Here is a 21,504-nt window from a genome sequence, read left to right as displayed (position 1 = left end):
TTGCCTTGTTGCTGGAATGTGCCATATATATAAACTTGCTTTGCCTTCGGCTTTTACATTCCATGCTTCCCCCACGCTGACCATCCTTCGTCTCCTAATCTCTTGGTTACAAGCTGATAACTGTGTGCAATATGTACGTTTTCCAGGGTCTAAGTAACACATATCCCCCCTTCCTTTCCAGGAGGGAAACTCCGTTAACACACTGACCAATTTATAAAGTATTTCTACAGACCCCATCTTCCCTGGGACGGGTTACTCAATTTAAAGTCTCCAATTCATAAAACTTTCTTACTGGCTTATTGGCTTCTATGTGACCACTGTGTTCCCAGGAACCTTTTTCAGGAGTCCAGACACAAAGGATCTGATAGTGCACTTTTACTCCCTTCAAGGTCCAGGTCAGATTGTTGGATATAATTTCAGCAGGACTCAGCCGTGCTTCCCCAGCCGGGGTGATACGTATCTGGAACAGGGCTACATGAAGTAATTTGACCCATGTAATTCCCATTTCACCCTGTAGTTGGCCAATTTACTTTTAAGGTCTGATTAACCCTTTCAACTAGTCCGGCAGTCTGAGGTCTGTAGGCACAATGCAACTATTACTGGATGCCCATCTGGGTACAGAATTCCTTGTTTATTTGACCCATGAAATAAGAGCCGTTGTCTGAACTTAATCGGTTTGGAATTCCATACCTGGGAATAATCTCATTAACACTTCACAACAGTAGAGGCTTTGTTATCCTTTGTCAGGTGAGCCTCAATCCATTTACTAAACTCATCTACAATAACTAATACATATTTATAGCACTGACATCTCTCCAGCTCACTGTAGTCCATCTGGAGGGTCTCAAAGGGATCCACGGACAATGGTGTTTTACCCATCTCATAAGGTACACCCTTTCCAGGATTATGTTGCTGACAAATCAGGCAACAATTGCTAATACCTTGAGCCAGAGATTGTAACCGTGAATGCCAGCATGTGGCTAGGAGCATATCACTGGTTGCTTTACCACCACAATGAGTTGCAAAGTGTATATATTCAATAACCCACATTGCTAAATCATCTGACATACAAGCCTGTCCAGCAGGGGTGATCCACAGTTTAGATTCACAATCAACTGTGCACCCGAGCTGTTTCCACATTACCTTATCCCGGTCAGGAGCGTCCTCCTGTAATTTAATGACGTCTTGGATGGTTGGCATTCCTTTCCGAGGGAGACTTGCTTTTATTTGAGCTTTCAGTCTGGCCCAACCGGTTCCCTACATCCACCGGTGTTTGACCTGTTGTGTGGGCAGATCATTTCATAACGGAAATCTGCTCTGTTGTATTAGGACAACTAGTTCAGCTGGCTGAGCAGAATGCTCAAAGCTGCTGACTCCAGTTTGCCATCCTGACAACATATGGGGGATTTAGGGACTTCAGGCAATTCTGTGATTCCATTCATCCAAATCAGGAAACAAACAGTCTCCCTTCGTTCGGGGAAAGCCAGCCATTGGACTACGTAATCCCTTACATCCGTATCCCCAGACCCCATCAGGGTCTTACCAGACTTCTGTCTCAAACGTTTCTCATGAGCACATTCCTTCTTTAACACTCCGGCTGATTTAGCCACTCCCCCTCCTGTAATTCCTATTCCCAATTTCAAAGCATTATCCTGCCAACTTGCCAACACTGAAGCTTCCCTTAATTCTTGACAATACTGTTTCCACAGGGCAATAAGTTCCTTTGCCAGAGTACCCCTATTACTCTTCCAAATTATCTCCTGAACCTTCTTAACATCATCCAGAGCCTTTATTCCTTCTAATGGCCAAAAGTCATCCCCTAATTTCTTGTTTAACTCCCCCGACAATTGTCTGAATTGCTCCGATTTGTCAGGATACCGTTCACATAAGATTTGCAAAGCACTGTTTGATTCAGTTGTAGTATCCAAACGATTACCCATCTTGCTGACTGATAATTCAACACAGTGCGTTGCAAATGACACAAATTACACAGTCGCATTCCAAACGTCACACATCTTAATACCCCCCACAACACTTCACACAAGTTCACACACCTCACAACACTTTCATACACACAATCGGACCCAATCTTACAGCGACTGTAACCCACGCTTTCAGGACTGAAACCTGAACAACGTCCGCACTTTCAGGACTGAAACCTGACCTGTGCCCCACTCTCTCAGGACTGAAACCTGACCCAGTGGTATTGATATCGATATCATTTAATTATAGTCGACTCCCAGTGATACCAATCACTGACCAAAATATCTGCCGCTTCCAGTATTCACCAGACTGACCTGATTTCGTCAAGATATCACACAAGAGTTAGCGAATGGCCAATTCATCATCAGACGACAGATCAGAGGAAACCGATGCAGTAAAACAAACCACTTGCATTGGGGGCCCAATTCCTCTCTCTGCCTCCGAGACTTCTCAGCTCCTTGGCCGCGAACTCGTGGTAATTGTCTTTTGAAATCCCACCGCTGCCACCAAATGTTAAATCAAATTCTTTACCTTCAGTCTGAATAATCACACGTGATACTGGATTAGCACATCAGATTTATTCCACCATGGGGTTCTTATCGAGAAGATCTCCAGACACAACACTAGTGTCTGAAGAGACCTCAACTCAGGGCAGGGGAAGAACAACTTCTCCACGATTGTTTACTTTTTTATACAGAAAAAGAGAGGTGTGACAAAAAGAAATCAAGGACCAATTACACATCTAATACAATGACCAATTACACATCTAATACAATTTCCATGGTTACAGAGAAGACAAAATCATTGATACAGGTCACATGCTCAAAAACCAAACCATTAATATAAGTCACATGTATTTAGAGAAACGCATCAATTTACCTAGCGTGGATTCAAACTTTTCCTACTTTCACACGCACCCAAATAAGGAGTTGCTAATAAGAAAGAAACTTTCTTATCTCTATAGACGAGCAATCTCGCAGCTGCATGACCTTGCTTTACTGTTTCAATACACAGTACTCGCAGTCAGACAGAGTGGGAGAGGACAATAGCCCATCTCTTCTGTACACTCCTTATCACTCGTAAAGGGACAAACACATTCTGTTCCCAAGGATAACATTTCTGCCACAAGCATCCATCTTACAGCTTTCCACTAAAATAAGCATCCATTTTATATTAGCTAAAACAACAAAAGAAACCATCTTTACTACAACAAAATATAATATCTCTAATTGACTATACCAGCTAATAGCATAGATTCTCACTCTCTGTAGGAAGAAACTGCATATACTGGTTTAAACAGAAGTTCGGCACAAAAAGCAGAGGTAACACTGCGAGTCAAATAGCATCTCTGTAGAAAAGGATTCGGGTTGAGACGTTTCTTCACACGGCGAGTCAGGGGTAAGGGAAACGAGAGATATTGACGGTAATAGGGAGAGATATTTAACAATTGAAACAAAGATATATATATTTTTAGATTTAGAGATACAGCGCAGAAACAGCCGGGTCCGCGCCGCCCAGCGATCCCCGCACACTAACATTATCCTACACCCACTAGTGACAATTTGTTCATTTGCCAAGCCAATTAACCTACAAACCTGTACGTATTTGGAGTGTGGGAGGAAACCGAAGATCTCGGAGAAAACCCACGCAAAACCCACGGGAGAACGTACAAACTCCGTACCGACGGCGCCCGTAATCAGGATCGAACCTGAGTCTCCGGCGCTGCATTCGCTGTAAGGCAGGAACTCTACCGCTGCGCCACCGTGCCGGGAATATGCAAAAACGTAGCGGTGATGAAGGAGACAGGTTAGTTGTTTGTTAGGTGATAAAGATTACGGACAATGACTCAACAATACAACTTTGAAGTTGGACGACGTGGGTGGGGGAGGGATGGAGAAAGAGAGGGAATGCAAGGGTTACATGAAGTTAGAGAAATCATTATTCCTACCACTGGGATGCAAACGGAGGAACTCACCGGGCTAGGCAGCATCTTAGGAGGGAATGGATAGGCGACGTTTTGGGACACAACCTTTCCGTCCTCAGTTACAGCCTGGGCTTCAGTGTTCCTCTAGAATTCTATGCTTTCCTAAATGTCCCCGAATCTGCAGCTTCTTGCGTGAACATAAGTGCGTCAGGCAGTAAACGCCAGCATCGTTAGAGTCAACAAGATGAAGACCATTCGTACAGATGAATCTCCATCGCTATCACTCTTCCCACTCTTCCCACCCTCTAAATATAACATTCTTCACTTTATTTTTCCCTCCCATTCTCTCCCCTCCCCATTCCTTCCTCCTTTACCTTCTCTATTCCCTCCTTCCTCTCTAAATCACACTCATCGATGTCTCCCTCCCGCTGCCTCTCTAACACTTTCTCTCTCACTCCCCACAATACCGCCCTATTCTTTCTTTGCCCCTCTCTCTCTCGGTCCATTTTGCCCTCATTCTATTTGCTACTCACCGCTGACTCCTCCTCGTCCCCTTCTTTACCCACCGTCCCACTGCCCTCCCCTTCTATTCCCGTCCCCTCTCTAATGTAACAGGACTTGTGTGGGCGATTGCCTTTGAAGTCAGTGTATCCGTTCTGAACAAAGAGGCGGGGAGAAGACAACGTTGACAGGTTTGGTGACCAAATGTTCAGGGTAATTGGTTTTGACAGGGAGTGACACGGCTGCCTGAAGCAACCATGTAGGGATGTCGCTCGAAGTCGAGCATTATTGCCCACCTCGGGGGTCTTTTCCTGATCGTGGAGCCACACACGTTGTCCCTTCTAAGGGATGTCTGTGCATGACATATTTTTAATGTGGAGAAGCGAGTGCACGGACAGACAGCGTGCTCCTTGAAAGATATAGAACAGCGTACAACTGCACGGGTTCCACGACGGTTGTAAGTCTCTCTCTTCCTCGTCCAGTCATCACGCTCCTCAAAACCATTCTCCCATCACACTCCCTCCACCACGATCTCTCCTTCCGTTTCTTGCCTTCCTTTCTCCAAATCTCACTGTTAGATAGAACTCCCATTTCCCTCTGTCTTGTTGCCAGAGCCTTCTTTCGCCTTCTTGTACATTGTTCTGCTCCACCATCCTCGGTCTATTTCACCTTTATCTTGGCCGCGCAAAGAATTCCACAATTTAACCACCCTCTGACTAAATACATTTCTCCACATCTCCTTCCTAAAAGAACGTCCTTTAATGCTGAGACTATGACTTCTAGTCCTGGACTCTCCCACTGGTGGAAACATGCTCTTGACATCCACTCCCTCCAAGCCTTTCACTATTCGGTACGTTCTAATGAAGACCCCCCTCATCCTTCTAAATTAGTGACATAATTCGTCAGAAATCAATGCCTCTGCGAGACATTTCATCGCTGTTAGAGTAACTTTCAACTTTATTTTCCCAATTCATAAATAAATAAAAACATACATATATTTGACAGATGTATGTAACTCATCATGCAGGCCTCTACCCCGTCACACTTAGCAAAAAAATAACCCGATTTTCATATCTTTTCAAGAATTTCCAAAACCAAGACCGTTCTCTTTTCCAAGAAGGATAGTAAAAGATTCTTTTGGATTGTTAAGAGAAAAAGATTAGTGAATTAAAGAAAGGACAGTAAAAGCTTCTTTTAGATTGTTAAGATTGTTGAGATTGATTAGTAAAGACAAATGTGGGTCCCTTGAAGGCAGAAACCGGTGAATTTATTATGGGTAACAAGGAAATGACAGTAGGGTTGAACAGGTACTTCGGATATGTCTTCACTGAGGAAGACGCAAACAATCTCCCAGGTGCATCAGTGGACTGAATTTCGTCCAATATTGGATGACAAATAAAGCTATCTTGATCTTGAATCTTGGACAGAGGATCAAGGGAGACCAGAGGAACTGAAAGGAATTTCCATTAGGTGAGTCATAGCATTGGGTAGACAGATAGGAGTGAAGGCTGATAAATCCCCAAGCCTGATGGTCTCCATCCCAGTGCACTTAATGAGGGGGCTTAAAAAATCGTGGACGCATTGGTGATCATTTTCCAATGATCAATAGATTCAGGGTAATTTCTTGTGGATTGGAGGGTACCTAATGTTATCCCACTTTTCAAGTAAGAAGAGAGAGAGAAAACGGGGGATTTTAGACCAGTTAACCTGACAAAAGTGGTGGGGAAGTTGCTGGAGTCAATTATTAAACAGGTAATAACGGCGCATTTGGATAGCGGTAAAAGGATTGGTCCAAGTCAGCATGGATTTATGAAGGGGAAACCCTGCTTGACTAATCTTCTGCAAATTTTTGAGGATGTGACAAGTAAAATGGATGAATGACGGTCAGTTGGCGTAGTGTATCTACACTTTTAGAAAGCGTTTGATCAGGTAGCAAATTAGGGCACATGGTATTGAGGGTAGGGTATTGACATGGATAGAGAATTGGTTGGCAGACAGGAAGCAAAGAGCAGGAATAAACGGGTCCTTTTAAGAATGGGCAGGAGGTGGAGTGTGAAGTCCCTCAAGGCTCGGTGCTGGCGCCGCAACTATTTACAATATATATTAATGATTTGGATGATGGAATTAGAAGTAACACTAGCAAGTTTGCGGATGACTCAAGGCTGGGTGGTAGTGTGAACTGCGAGGAGGTTGCAGGGTGATTTCGACAGGTTGAGTGAGTGGGCAGAGGCATGGCAGATGCTGTATAATGTCGATAAAATGTGAGGTTGTCCACTGTGGCGGCAAAAACAAGCAGGCAGATTATTATCTCAATGGTGTCAGATTAGGTAAAGGGGAAGTGCAACGAGACCTTGGTGTCCCTGTAACACCAGTCACTGAAAGTAAGCGTGCAGGTATTGCAGGCAGTGAAGAAAGGTTGGCCTTCAAAATGAGAGGATTTTAATACAGGACCAAAGAAGTCCTTCTGCAGTTATACTGGGCCTTGGTGAGAACACATCTGGAGTATTGTGTGCAGTTTTGATCTCCTAATTTGAGGAAGGACGTCCTTGGCAGTGCAGCGCAGGTTCACGAGGTTAATCACTGGCATGGAGGAACGGTAATATGAGGATAGATTGGAAAGACTAGGCTTGTATTCATTGGAGTTTAGAAGAAAGAGAGGGGATCTTATAAAGACGTATAAAATCATAAAAGGACGAGACAAGCCGGATGCAGGAAATCTGTTCCCAATGTTGGGGTGGTGGTGGTGGTGGTGGGGGGGGGGGGGGGCTGCCAGAACCAGGGGACACAGTCTAACATAAACGGGAGCCATTTAAAACTGAGGTGAGAAGAAACGTTTTCACCCAGAGAGTTGAGAATTTGTGGAATTCTCTGCCACAGAAGTCCATTTCACTGGATGAATTTAAAAGAGAGTTGGAGAGAGCTTTCGGGGTTAGTGGAATCAAGGGATATGGTGAGAAGGCAGGCACAGGTGACTGATTGTGGATGATCAGCCATGATCACAATGAATGGCGGTGCTGGCTCGAAGAGCCAAATGGGTTTCTCCTGCAACTATTTTCTACGTTTCTATATTTCTATAATCCCGTTTCTGATGTCCTATTTTGCCGTAAACGGAAGGCTCGAGGCCCGCGGCCGCAGGAGAACAAAGAAGGGAAGAGATTGAACTTTTTTCGCCTTCGATCACAGTGAGGAATGTGGAGAGTCACTGTGGTGTGTGTTTGTGGTAAAATGTATATTGTCTCTTTTGTTGCTCTTTATTGCTATGACAAATGAAATTCCTCGTATGTTACAAAAAAAACTTGGCTACTTGATTATTATGATCAGCAAGCATTTCTATTTTAAAATTAATTTTATAATGAGATATATCGGGTACTTCACAGCACTCTTCACCTGCTCTCTGAATTTGTTTTGTGTCAGGCCGTATATTGCCGTATTTGTACAGGTGCTCAGACGCTGAAGCATGAATGCGATTGCTTCGCAGTCACTGTCCTTTACATACGGAGCCCCGAATACACGCTCGGCCAATATATATATTACTTCTGTGCTCCATAACAACATAAAACTGCCCGATATACAGAAGAGTAGAACAACGGATTTCCTTCGGTTCTCCATCTCCGGGTCCTTGTCATTATCTCCACTATTACGGCTCCGGAGCCCTCTGCGAATACGACCGGACATTAAAACGTGTCTGGCGGTCAGCGAGTTGAGCAACAACAGCAGAAGGAACGGGAACCACGCAATTAAAGTGTACATGAACAGCTCAAATGAAGCCCATGAACTTAGGTTTAAGAAAGCCTGTTTCAAGACGCATCCCCAGGGTTTATTTTCCGTATTGTACTCTGGGTCGATAGCAAAATACCAGGGCACACCGATTAAACAGCTAAATACGCACACAATCCCCATAATAACTGTCGCCGTTCTCTCGGTGCAATACTTCGCTTTCACATTCTGATAGCAAATGGCCACGAATCGATCGAATGTGAACGCGACCGTGAACCACACAGAGATTAGCGTGGATGCAACAGCTAGGACAAAGCTAGTGGAGCAGACAGGCGTGATGTTCAGGAATGAACGTGGAAAATACATAACAGCAACTGTTCTCAATAAGACGTCGGTGATGATGACCAGGAGATCGGCCATTGACATCCCCACCAGGTAGCGAGTGATGCATTTGGTGAGACCGCACTTCCCTTGGGACAGGATCAGAATCGTCAGCATGTTCACTGCAGGCGAAAGGAGAACAAAACAGAAGAAGTTGATACGTGAGATCAACGACGACTTGTAGAAATAAAGTGCCGCTGAAACTGTTTTACCATTAAAAAAAAAGACAAGCTGCAGGAGTAACTGCCCGGGTAAGGCAGCATCCCTGGATAAAATGGATAGGCGACGTTTCCGCTCGGCGCCTTCAGACCGATTAGAAACACAGAAACATGGAAACATAGAAAATAGATGCAGCAGCAGGCCACTCGGCCCTTCGAGCCAGCACCGCCATTTATTTCATCATGGCTGATCATCCACAATCAGTAACCCGTGCCTGCCTTCTCCCCATATCCCTTGATTCTACTAGCTGCTAGAGCACTATCTAACTCTCTCTTAAATTCATCCAGATTTGGCCTCCACTGCCCTCTGTGGCAGAGCATTCCACAAATTCACTACTCTCCGGGTGAACAAGTTCCTTCTCAACTCAGTTTGGTTTCGCCGATGTAAATAAGTTGACATCTGGAGCAGCGGATGCAATAGATGAGGTTGGAGGAGGTGCAGGTGAACCTCTGTCTCACCAGGAAAGACTGTTTGGGTCCTTGGATTGAGGTGAGGGGGGAGGTAAAGCGACAGGTGTCGCATCTCGTGCGGTTGCACGGGAGTTGAGGTAGTTTGGGTAGGAAGGGATGAGTGGACCAAGGAGTTACGGAGGGAATGGTTTCTGCGGAACGCAGAGAGGGGAGGGGATGGGAAGGTATGGCCAGTGCCGGGATCCCGTTGTAGGTGAAGGAAATGTTGCCGGATGATTTGTTGAATACGCTGGATGGTGGGGTGGAAGGTGTCCATGTTACGAATGGGGGGAGGGGGAGCAAGAGCGGAGATGCGGGATGTAGAAGAGACCCTAGTGAGAGCCTCATCTATAATGGAAGAGGGGAAGCCCCGTTTCCTGAAGAATGAGGACATCCCTGATGCCCTAGTATGAAACATCTCGTGCCGGGCGCAGATGCGGCGTAGACGGAGGAATTGGGAGTAGGAGACTGGGTGGGAGGCAGTGTATTCCAGATAGCTGTGCGAGTCAGTGTGTTTATAGTACATGTCAGTCAATAGCCTGTCTCCTGTGATGGAGATGGTGAGGTCCAGAAACGGGAGGGAGATGTCGGAGATAGTCCAGGTAAATTTAAGGGCAGGATGGAAATTGGAAGTGAAGTGTATGAAGTCAGTGAGTTCTGCATGGGTACAAGAGGTAGCACCAATGCAGTCGTCGATGTAGCGGAGGTAGAGTTCGGGGATCGGGCCGGCGTATGCCCGGAACATGGATTGTTCGACGTACCCGACAAAGAGGCAGGCGTAGCTAGGGCCCATGCGAGTGCCGATAGCTACGCCTCTGGGTTGGAGGAAGTAGGAGGAGTCAAAGGAGAAGTTGTTAAGGGTAAGTACCAGCTCTGTTAGGCGGAGGAGAGTGTTTGTAGATGGGGATTGGCTGGTTCTACGGCCGAGGATGAAACGGAGGGCTTCGAGACCATCCTTGTGGGGAATGGAAGTGTAGAATGACTGGATATCCATGGTAAAGATGAGGGAATGGGGGCCTGGGAACCGGAAGTTATCGAGAAGATGGAGAGCGTATGAGGTGTCTGGGACGGACGTGGGGAGGGATTTAACCAGGGACTGGATAGACTCGGCTTGGAGTCAAGGTAAGTGGAAATAAGTTGTGTGGGACATGAGCAGGCAGAGACAATGGGTCTGCCGGGACAGTTCTGTTTATGAATTTTGGGTAGGAGGTAGAAGCGGGCCGTGCGGGGCTGGGGAACTATAAGTTTGGAGGCATTGGATGGTAGATCACCGGAAATGGTTAGGTCCGTGACGGTACTGATGATAAAGGTCTGATGTTTGTCGGTGGGGTCATGGTCCAGGGATAAGTAGGAAGAGGTGTCCGAGAGTTGTCGTCTGGCCTCGGTCCGGTAGAGGTCAGCACGCCAGACTACTCCAGCACCTCAATTACAAGGATGTCCTTCCTCAAATTATGAGACAAAAACTGTACACAATACAATAGAAAACAGACAATAGGTGCAGGAGTAGGTCATTCGGCCCTTCGAGCCAGCACCACCATTCAATTTGATCATGGTAGCGCAGCGGTAGAGTTGCTGCTTTACAGCGAATGCAGCGCCGGAGACTCAGGTTCGATCCTGACTACGGGTGCTGCACTGTAAGGAGTTTGTACGTTCTCCCCGTGACCTACGTGGGTTTTCTCCGAGATCTTCGGTTTCCTCCCACACTCCAAAGACGTACAGGTATGTAGGTTAATTGGCTGGGTAAATGTTAAAAAAAACTTGTCCCTAGTGGGTGTAGGATAGTGTTAATGTACGGGGATCGCTGGGCGGCACGGACTTGGAGGGCCGAAAAGGCCTGTTTCCGGCTGTATATATATGATATGATATGATATGATAATGTACCCCGTTCCTGCCTTCTCCCCAGACCTCCTGACTCCGCTATCCTTAAGAGCTCTATCTAGCTCTCTCTTGAAGGCATTCAGAGAATTGCCCTCTACTGCCTTCTGAGGCAGAGAATTCCACAAATTCACAACTCTCTGACTGAAAAAGGTTTTCCTCATCTCCGTTCTATATGGCCTACCCCTTATTCTCAAACTGCGGCCCCTGGTTCTGGACTCCCCCAACATTGCGACATGTTTCCTGCTTATAACGTGTCCAGCCCCTTAATAATGTTATATGTTTCGATAAGATCCCCTCTCATCTTTCTAAACTCCAGTGTATACAAGCCTAGTCGCTCCAGTCTTTCAACATACGACAGTCCCGCCATTCCGGGAATTAACCGAGTAAACCTACGCTACACGCCCTCAATAGCATGAATATCCCTCCTCAAATTTGGAGACCAAAACTGCACACAGTACTCCAGGTGTGGTCTCGCTAGGGCCCTGTACAGCAGAAGGACCTCTTTGCTACTATACTCAACTACTCTTGTTATGAAGGCCAAACATTCCATTGGCTTTCTTCACTGCCTGCTGTACCTGCATGCTTCATTTCAGTGACTGGTGCACCAGGACACCCAGATTTCGTTGTGCGTCCCCTTTTCCTAACTTGAAACCATTCAGATAATAATCTGCCTTCCTATTCTTACCACCAAAGTGGAAAACCTCATACATCCACATTAAACTGCATCTGCCACGCATCCGCCCACTCACACAACCTGTCCCCTGCAACCTCATAGCATCTTCCTCACAGTTTACACTACCACTCAGCTTTGTATCATCTGCAAATATGCTCATGGTACTTTTGATACCTTCATCCAAGTCATTAATGTATATTGTACATAGCTGCGGTCCCAGATGTGGTGTTACCAAGACTAGAAACAACTGCAGAAGAACCTCTTTACTCCTACACTGAAATCCACTCGTTATGAAGGCCACCATGCCTTTTAGCTTTCTTCACTGCCTGCTGACCAGCACGCCAACTTTCAGTGACTGGTGTACAAGGACACCTAGGTCTCCTTGCACTTCCCTTTACCTAACCTGACACCATTGAAATAATAATCTGCCTCCTTGTTTTTGCCGTCAAAGTGGATAACCTCACATTTATCTATATCATACTACATTATCTAGATAATTGCAGGGGGGAAATGAAAGGCGGAAGAGAGGAGTTGCAAGACAAAGCATGGCAGGTTGCAGCTGAACGCAAGCGGGTGGGGGGGGGCTGGGTGGGGGGTGGGGGCGTCGATAGGCAGATTGTTGAAAAAAGGCGAGAGCGTAAACTTGCAGAACGTTTGATACAAGAGGATTGAACAGATTCGAGAGGACGAGGACAAAGAAAGGACGGTACTTGGAGGAGGGGGACGGGAGACTACGTGTATGAGAACGGATTAAGTGTATGAAAAAGGATCAATAGACAATAGACAATAGACAGTAGGTGCAGGAGGAAGCCATTCGGCTCTTCGAGCCAGCACCACCATTCAATGTGATCATGGCTGATCATTCCCAATCAGTACCCCGTTCCCGCCCTCTCCCCATACCCCCTGACGCCGCCATCCTTAAGAGCTCTATCTAGCTCTGTCTTGAATGAATTCAGAGAATTGGCCTCCACTGCCTTCTGAGGCAGAGATTTCCACAGATTTACAACTCCCTGACTGAAAAGGGTTTTCCTCATCACCGTTCTAAATGGCCTGCCCCTTATTCTTAAACTGTGGCCCCTTGTTCTGGACTCTGCCATCATTGAGAACATGTTTCCTGCCTGTAACGTGTCCACCCCTTAATAATCTTATATGTTTCGATAAGATCTCCTCTCATCCTTCTAAATTCCAGTGTACACAACCCTAGCCGCTCCAGTCTTTCAACATGCAACAGTCCCGCAATTCCGGAAACTAACCTAGTAAACCTACGCCCTCAATAGCAAGAATATCCTTCCTCAAATTTGGAGACGAAAACTACACACAGTACTCCAGGTGCGGTCTCACTAGCGCCCTGTACAACAGCAGAAGGACCTCTTTGCTCCTATACTCAACTCCTCTTGTTATGAAGGTCAACATTCCATTGGTTTTCTTCACTGCCTGCAGTACCTGCATGCATCCTTTCAGTGACTGATGCACTAGGACACCCAGATCTCGTTGTACGTCCCCTTTTCCTAACTTGACACCATTCAGATAATAATCTGCCTTCCTATTCTACCACCAAAGTTGATAACCTCACACTTATCCACATTAAACTTGCGAATACAAAGGGATTTCAGACAGTGTGTAGTTGTTGTGAGGAGTGGTTGTGGTGTATCTGCTGCACAAGCTATGGAGGGAGAGGCGAAGTTGGTCCGGATAACGTAAGGTGGGCAAGGTGTATGTGCAGTGGGATTTAGACAACGGGGACGTACGGCGGGATTTGGGCAAGGTGAAGGTGCAATGGGGATTCCTCTGCGTGAAGCTGTAATGGGGAGAGATCCGGATGAATGTGCGGTGGGGATTGGAAAGGGCGAATGCGAAATGAGGAGTGGGCAGTGTAAAGATGCACTAGGGACTAGGCAGGGTGAAGGCACAGTATGATCCTGACAATCTGCAAGTGTAGTGGGCGAAATTCAAAGTTCGCCTGTTGAAACTGCAGTAGAAACGACTATGGCAGAAGGTTAAACAGGTAATGAGCAAGTCGAGGGAAAAAGTAACTGCAGATGCGGGTTTAAATAGACGGTTGACACAAAATGCTGGAATAACTCATCGAGTCAGGCAAGGAAGAGAAGGAATGGGTGACATATTATTCTGAAGGAGGGTCTCGACCCGAAACCTCACCGATTTCTTCACTCTCGAGATGCTGCCTGACTCGCTGAGTTACTCCAGCATTTTGTGTTTACCTATGAGTAAGTCGAAGGGGAGTTCACAGATGAAATTTGCAGAATGAGGCTACTGCGCCATTCAATGATAGCTGATATATCTCTCCCTAATTCCCATAATCCCTGACACCCGCATTAATCAAGAACTCACTGGATCCACTGGGTTGGACGAATGACTGATAGAAGTGGGTTGAACGGCGGCGATCGCGTTAAGTGCTAGTATTGTGTTTCCCTCGATTCGTGAAGACATTGTCTGGCAAGTGTAGTGTGATTTTCGTTGACCAATTCAGCTCCACCACTGAATGTTGGATCAGAGAGAAGTGATGCTAAAATCGAACATATCACTACGAAGAACGACAAAGTTATTGTAAACCTCAATCAACCGAATGCACCTCACCGTTTATTGAAGGTGATATCAAACTGCAGCCTTTAACAGTGGTGCCCGGATGGAGAAATTAACTTTGAGTAAGGCGTTATCCACTGTGCACCGGTCAATTCACGTTTCAGACATAACCCATAGACATTCTCGAAGAACATGCGATTTTTAGGCTGTAAGCTTATCTAGACGATGATTTGAATGTATTCTGTTGATTCCTGATGTACTCTCGGTCGAGACCATAATGCAGTTTGCCCCAAGAGTGAATGACATTTCTTCAATAGAATCACCAACAGCGCTGAGAAATAAAAATCCGTTCCTTGAAGCAGAGCTCCAACAGGCAAATAACCAGTCGGATTTTATTTCGCGAATGTATAACGTTTCAACAGCGACCAAAAACATAAACAGATGAACAGATATGAAACTCTAGCACGTGGCTACATCAAACACGCAACCGTTTTCCAAAGGTCAGTTTTGTGGTCCGATCTAAATTTCCTGAAATGGAAGGAACGTCCTTATACAGCAAGCTAATTTCGAGGGAATGCGTTACGTTTCGGGTCAAGAGACTTCTTCAGTCTGAAGAAGGGTTTCGACCCCACACCTCATCAATTCGTTCTTTCCAGATATGCTTCATGTCCCGCCGAATTACTTAAGCATTTTGTGTCTCCCTTCGATTTAAACCAGCATGTGCAGTTCTTTCCAACACAAGCTAATTTCGAGTCAGTATCCAAAAAGGGGGGAAATAGAGGAACTCCTTCATGCCTTAATTTAGTCGTTACCTCACGGACTGTATCGGCACCATGTATTCTGCTTCCGCATTGCCCGAACTTACCGCATAAATTCGAAAAGTCACTGCCGACATGGCACCAACATTCGTTCACACATTCACCTTTGCAACAGAAAACATTGCCTGAGATCATAGTTTATATTGTGACGCGGAGTTAACTCGAATGCAACGTTAGGATTGAGTAAATGCAGCATTACAGTGTAAAGAGAGTGCAGAAAAATCGCCAGTGTCCAAGTTGAAGTGACGGAGGAATTCACTGTAGAAAGGAACTGCAGATACTGGTTTAAGCAGACGATAGGCACAAAAAGCCGAGGTAACGTTGGGAGTCAAACAGCATCTATGTGGAAAAGGAACAAGTGAGGATTCGGGTCAAGACCTATCTTGAGATTGCGAGGCAGGGGAAAGGGAAACGAGAAATATTGAGGGTGATATTGAGAGATATTTAACAAATTAAACATTGATATGCAACAAAGTAACGGTGAGGAAGGAGACAGGTCATTGTTATTTGTTAGGTGAGAAAGAGTACGGACAATGGCTCAACAAGACGACTTTGAAGTTGGACGACGTGGGTGGGGGAGGTATGGAGATAGAGGGAATGGAAGGGTTACTTGAAGTTAGAGAAATCAGTTTTCCTACCATGGGGATGTAAGCGGAGGAACTAACCGGGTTAAGCTGCATCTTAGGAGGGAATGGATAGGCGACGTTGCGGGTCACAACCTTTCCGTCCTCAGATACAGCCTGAGCTTCAGTGTTCACCTGGAACTTTATGCTTTCCTAAAGGTTCCCGAATATGCAGCTTCCTGCGTGAACATAAGTGTGCCAGGCAGTAAACGCCGGCATCGTTAGAGTCAACAAGATGAAGACCATTCGTATAAATGAATGTCGACTCACCGGGAACACCAACAGCTGCCAGAACAGGATAGTAAATTGTCATTATTTGACCCAGTTTCCAAATTTCCATATTTCACAAAAGTGACGATTCCGCGCCTGATGTAACACAGCAGCCCCGTGTCACACCAGTGATGAGATGTCCACACATCTCTTAATATAGAGGACAGAATTCCCGAGCGACACCTGTCACCTGGTCTTTAATTTTAGTAACACATACTGAATAAACAAATTACGTCGAATGCTCCCAGGATAATGCATCAATTGGGATCAGCAATTCACAATAACACTTTAAACAACCGAATTGTAAAAAATAAATTACAGGCAGAGAGCTTTGGCTGAAACGTTCAGTGGTCACTTCAGGCCAAGCAAGAGCTCATAGAGGACACTGATGAGTTAATGTTGGAATATCTGGTTTGTATTTCGCTCTGGCCAGGGGCAGCAATAAGCACTGCCATGACTGAAAGACACGGTTGACATTTAGTGTCAAGAGTCAAGAGTCACGAGTGTTTTGTTGTCATATGTCCCAGATAGAACATCGAAATTCCTACTTGCAGGATCGCAACAGAATATATAACATAGTGCACTGTAAACAATATAATAAAGGAGAGAGAGATTAAAAAATGTTCAGTGCGAGTGTGTGTGTGTATATATATATATATATATATATATATATATATTATATATATATATGAGATCCAGAAACGGTAGGGAGATGTAAGAGGTGGTCTAGTATATTTAAGAGCAGGATGGAAATTAGTGGTTAAATGTATACGTCAGTGAGTTCTGCATGGGTACACGAGGTAGCACCAGTGCAGTCATCAACGTAGCGGAGGTAGATTTCGGTGATAGGGCCAGTGTACGTCTAGAACAGGGATTGTTCGATGTACCCGCCAAAGTGGCAGGCATAGCTGGGGCCCATACGTGTGCCTATCGCTATGCCTAGCAGAGCTGGTTCTTACCCTCAGCAGCTTATCCTTTGACTCCTCACACTTCCTCCAAACCCGAGACGTAGCTATGGGCACTCGCATGGGCCCTAGCTATGCATGCCTCTTTGTCGTGTACGTCGAACAATCCCTGATCCAGGCGTAGACTGGCCCCATCCCCGAACTACATCCCCGAACCCCATCTCCGCTACATTGACGACTGCATTGGTGCTACCTCTTGGACCCATGCAGAACTCACTGACTTCATGCATTTCACCAGTAATTTCCATCCTGCCCGTAAATATACTTGGACCATCTCCGACACCTCCCTACCTTTTTTGGATCTCACCATCTCCATCACAGGAGACACACTAGTGACCGACACCCACTAAGAAACCTATTGACTCACACAGCTATCTTGCCTACACTTCTTCCCACTTTGTTTCATGTGAAAAGTCTATCCCCCTCCTCCCAATTCCTCCGTCTACGCCGCATCTAAAAGATTGCGCAGCTGAGCTCACAGATGTCCTCACAGACATCTTCAACATCTCCCTGAGCCAGGCTGTTGTTCCCTCGTGCTTCAAAGAAACCACCATCATACCTGTGCCCAAGAAGTCTTCTCCATCCTGCTTCAACGACTACCGCCCTGTAGCGCTGACTTCAACCATCATGAAGTGCTTCGAGAGGCTGGTCATGAAGCAGATCAGATCCAACCTCCCCCCCTCCCTGGACCAGTTTCAGTTTGCATATCGAGCTAAGCGGTCCACTGAGGATGCCATCTCCTCTGCTCTACACCCAGCCCTCACCCACTTGGACACTAAAAACTCATATGTTAGGATGCTGTTCATAGACTTTAGCTCAGCATTCAACACCATCATCCCCCAGCAGCTGGTTTGTAAACTAACAAATCTGGGCTTCAGCCCCCTTCTCTGCAACTGGCTGCTGGACTTCCTCACTGCCAGACCCCAGTCTGTACGGGTCGGCAGCAACACATCGGACACCATCACGCTGAGTACGGGGGCCCCACAAGGATGTGTGTTAAGCCCCCTGCTCTTCACCTTGCTGACCCACGACTGCACACCCACCCACAGCTCCAACCACTTCGTCAAGTTTGCGGACGACATAACCGTGGTGGGTCTCATCAGCAACAACGACGAGACCCACTACAGGAAGGAGGTGAACCAGCTGACCGCGTGGTGCACAGACAACAATCTCTTCCTGAATGTGGAGAAAACAAAGGAGATTGTTGCCGACTTCAGGAGAACGCACACCCAACACCCCCACCCACTGACCATCAATGGTGCTGCTGTGGAGCAGCTGAGCAGCCCCAAATTCCTGGGGGTGAACATCACCGAGGATCTCTCCTGGAGCAACAACACCACCAAGAAAGCCCAGCAGCGCCTCTACTTCCTCCGCAAACTGAAGAGAGCGGGAGCCCCCACACCCATCATGTACACTTTTTACCGAGGCGCCATTGAGAGCATCCTCAGCAGCTGCATCACTGTGTGGTTCGGAAGCTGCACAGCCTCCAGCCGTAAGACCCTGCAGCGCATAGTGAACACTGCTGAGAGGATCACTGGCGCCTCACTCCCAACACTCCTGGTCCTTTACACCACCCGCCTCACCCGCAAAGCATTGAGCATTGTGGGTGACCCCTCCCACCCCTCCAACAGCCTCTTCACCCTCCTGCCTTCAGGGAGAAGGTTTCGCAGCCTGAGGTCGAGCACCATCCGACTAAAGAACAGTTTTTTCCACCAGGCTGTCAGGATGCTGAACTCTCTCCCCTCCCTCCCTCCTCTCTCCCCTGCCCCATTGGATCTGGACTTTAACACCCCACACACACGCACATCCAGCACCAGACATTTTTTTTAACGCTGCTATGGACAGGCTTTGCACTACTGTTCATTATTTTTTCATCTTTTTTTCATTGAAGTGACTATATTTTATATTGATTGTTGTTTGCTGTGCCTTTTTAATTTTAACCTAATTTAATGCACTTCATTCCTCGGGATTGTGGGAAACGGTATTTCGATTTTCTGTCTGTGTAAATTAACTGGAAATTGACAATAAAGTTGACTTTGACTTTGACTTTGACTTTGATCTGCGACCCGGATGAGGTGTTTCAGACTAGGGCATCAGGTTAATTCCCGGAATGGCGGGACTGTCGTCTGTTGAAAGGCTGGAGCGATTGGGCTTGTATACACTGGAATTTAGAAGGATGAGGGGGGATCTTATTGAAACATATAAGATAATTAGGGGATTGGACACATTAGAGGCAGGAAACATGTTCCCAATGTTGGGGGAGTCCAGAACAAGGGGCCACAGTTTAAGAATAAGGGGTAGGCCATTTAGAACGGAGATGAGGAAGAACTTTTTCAGTCAGAGAGTGGTGAAGGTGTGGAATTCTCTGCCTCAGAAGGCAGTGGAGGCCAGTTCGTTGGATGCTTTCAAGAGAGAGCTGGATAGAGCTCTTAAGGATAGCGGAGTGAGGGGGTATGGGGAGAAGGCAGGAACGGGGTACTGATTGAGAGTGATCAGCCATGATCGCATTGAATGGCGGTGCTGGCTCGAAGGGCTGAATGGCCTACTCCTGCACCTATTGTCTATTGTCTATTGTCTATTCTTCAGGAAACGGGGCTTCCGCTCTTCCATTATAGATGAGTCCCTCACTAGGGCCTCCTCTATATCCCGCAGCTCCGCTCTTGCTCCCCCTCTCCCCTTTCCTAACAAGGAGAGAATCCCCCTCGTTCTCACCTTCCACCCAATCAGCCGGCGCGTACAACACATTATCCTCCAACATTTCCGTCACCTCGAGCGGGATCCCACTACTGGCCACATCTTCCCATCGCCTCCCCTTTCTGATTTCCACAGAGACCGTTCCCTCCGTAACTCCCTGGTCCACTCGCCCCTCCCACCAAAACCACCCCCTCCTCGGATACTTTCCGCTGCAACCGCAGGAGATGCAACACCTGTCCCTTTACCTAACCCCTCGACTCCATCAAAGGACCCAACAAGCCTTTCCATGTGAGGCAGAGGTTCAGCTGCACCTCCTCCAAACTCATCTATTGTATCGGCTGTTCCATATGTCAACTTCTCTACATAGGCGAGACCAAACGCAGGCCTGGCGATCGTTTCGCTCAACAAATTCTCTCAGTCCGCCTTAACCAATCTGATCTCCCGGTGGCTCAGCACTTCAACTCCCCCTCCCACTCCCTGTCTGACCTTTCTTTCAGGTGCCTTCTCCATTGTCATAGTGAGGCCCACCGAAAATTGGAGAAACAGCACCTCATATTTCGCTTGGGCGGCTTACTGCCCACGGTGAACATTGATTTATCTAACTTGACATAGCTCGTCTGTCCCGCTCTTTCCCCTCTCCCTTCCCAGTTCTACCACTGTCTTCCTGTCTCCCGCTGCATCCTTTCTTTGTCCCGCCCCCTCCCCTGACATTAGTCTGAAGGTCTCGACCCGAAACGTCATCCATTCCTTCTCGCCTGACTCGCTGAGTTACTCGAGCATTTTGTGATACTCTCGTTGACCTTATATTTACTGCAAGGAACTGATCTTGCTTGTTGCGTGTATGACCACCTGCCACGGAAATGATCAGTATGCGGATTAGCTTGCCCATGCCACAACATGTCCAACAATCAATTGAAATCTTGTGGATTATTCATGGCAACACATTTGAAGGCAGTCCAAATATCTTAAATTCTGAACATGTCTCTCTACACAAATCCGCAATTCCAAATCACATTTCGTGTGACCGTTTCTACACGTCTAGAAAGTGCTGGCAGCTGAAATAGCATCTCGACATCCATCCTTCAATCACTGACTCAATTTTTTTGCATCCTCGTACCTTCTGATCCCAAGTAAATATCATCCCATCGAGTCCTGTATCTGTTGTACTAAACCAACCCGTAGCAGTGAATCCGGGAAGGTCGAAATTTCAGGAACTTGTTTCTGTAATCTGTGTTTTCCTTTGCCGATACAACTTTAATTTTGCTTGCATGCCGGCAGATGGACAGGAGTTAAGAATGCTGAGCCGTCTTTTCTTTTTCTCTCTCCTCTCTGTTCCACTGTTTCTCCGTGTCCTCTCCATCTACCCACATCTATCTTTGCCCTACCTCTCAGTCCGCCCCACTTTCTTTTCGCCTATCACCCCCTGCATCAACCACGATTTCCCTCATTCTGCTGTATCTACACTCCACACGTTCTTTCCAAAGTGCTCTCTCCCTCTCTCCCTCTCTCCCTCTCTCCATCTCTCCCCTCTCTCCTCTCCCCTCTCCCCTCTCCCCTCTCTCCTCTCTCCTCTCTCCTCTCTCCTCTCTCCTCTCTCTCTATTTCTCTGTATTTCCCACCTTGTCCCCGCCATTTTCGCTCTCTCCCGGGTTTTCACCTGCCATACCCGTCCACACCACATATTAACGCCGATTCCCTCAATTTCGACCTGCTCGTACTTTCCATCTCCTCCGTCAGCTTCCCTCGCTCGGAACGCCTTTTGCGCTTTACGTCCCTCTCCCTCACTCTCCCTCTAATCTTTAACTAATCCGCTATTTTTCGTCCTATTATTGTCGTATATCTCCACTGTTACATCCCGTTCCCGTTGC

General features: G+C 46.7%; 2 protein-coding genes across 2 annotated transcripts in view; both read right to left on the bottom strand.

Annotated features, from left to right (window-relative positions):
- Positions 1-7,738: 7,738 nt before the first annotated feature.
- LOC144611108 (putative G-protein coupled receptor 142) lies at positions 7,739-8,551 on the bottom strand. Its single transcript, XM_078430179.1, has one exon. It carries the CDS (start codon positions 8,549-8,551, stop codon positions 7,739-7,741), a length of 813 nt encoding a protein of 270 aa, XP_078286305.1.
- Positions 8,552-14,741: 6,190 nt separating this feature from the next.
- The window catches only part of LOC144611107 (uncharacterized), a 15,744-nt gene continuing 8,981 nt past the window's right edge, over positions 14,742-21,504 (bottom strand). Inside the window, 3 exon segments of the mRNA XM_078430178.1 lie at positions 14,742-14,794; positions 15,132-15,188; positions 15,843-15,992. Of these exon segments, the coding sequence (XP_078286304.1) occupies positions 14,742-14,794; positions 15,132-15,188; positions 15,843-15,992 (260 nt within the window).

Source organism: Rhinoraja longicauda, chromosome 39, assembly GCF_053455715.1.
Source record: "Rhinoraja longicauda isolate Sanriku21f chromosome 39, sRhiLon1.1, whole genome shotgun sequence".
Taxonomy (NCBI): Eukaryota; Metazoa; Chordata; class Chondrichthyes; order Rajiformes; family Arhynchobatidae; genus Rhinoraja; species Rhinoraja longicauda.
This window is presented reverse-complemented; position numbering and strand designations above follow the sequence as displayed.

Bases quoted from the DNA above. Each gene is read 5' to 3' on its own strand.
- LOC144611108 (XM_078430179.1), bottom strand. From the start codon at position 8,551: ATGTCAATGGCCGATCTCCTGGTCATCATCACCGACGTCTTATTGAGA.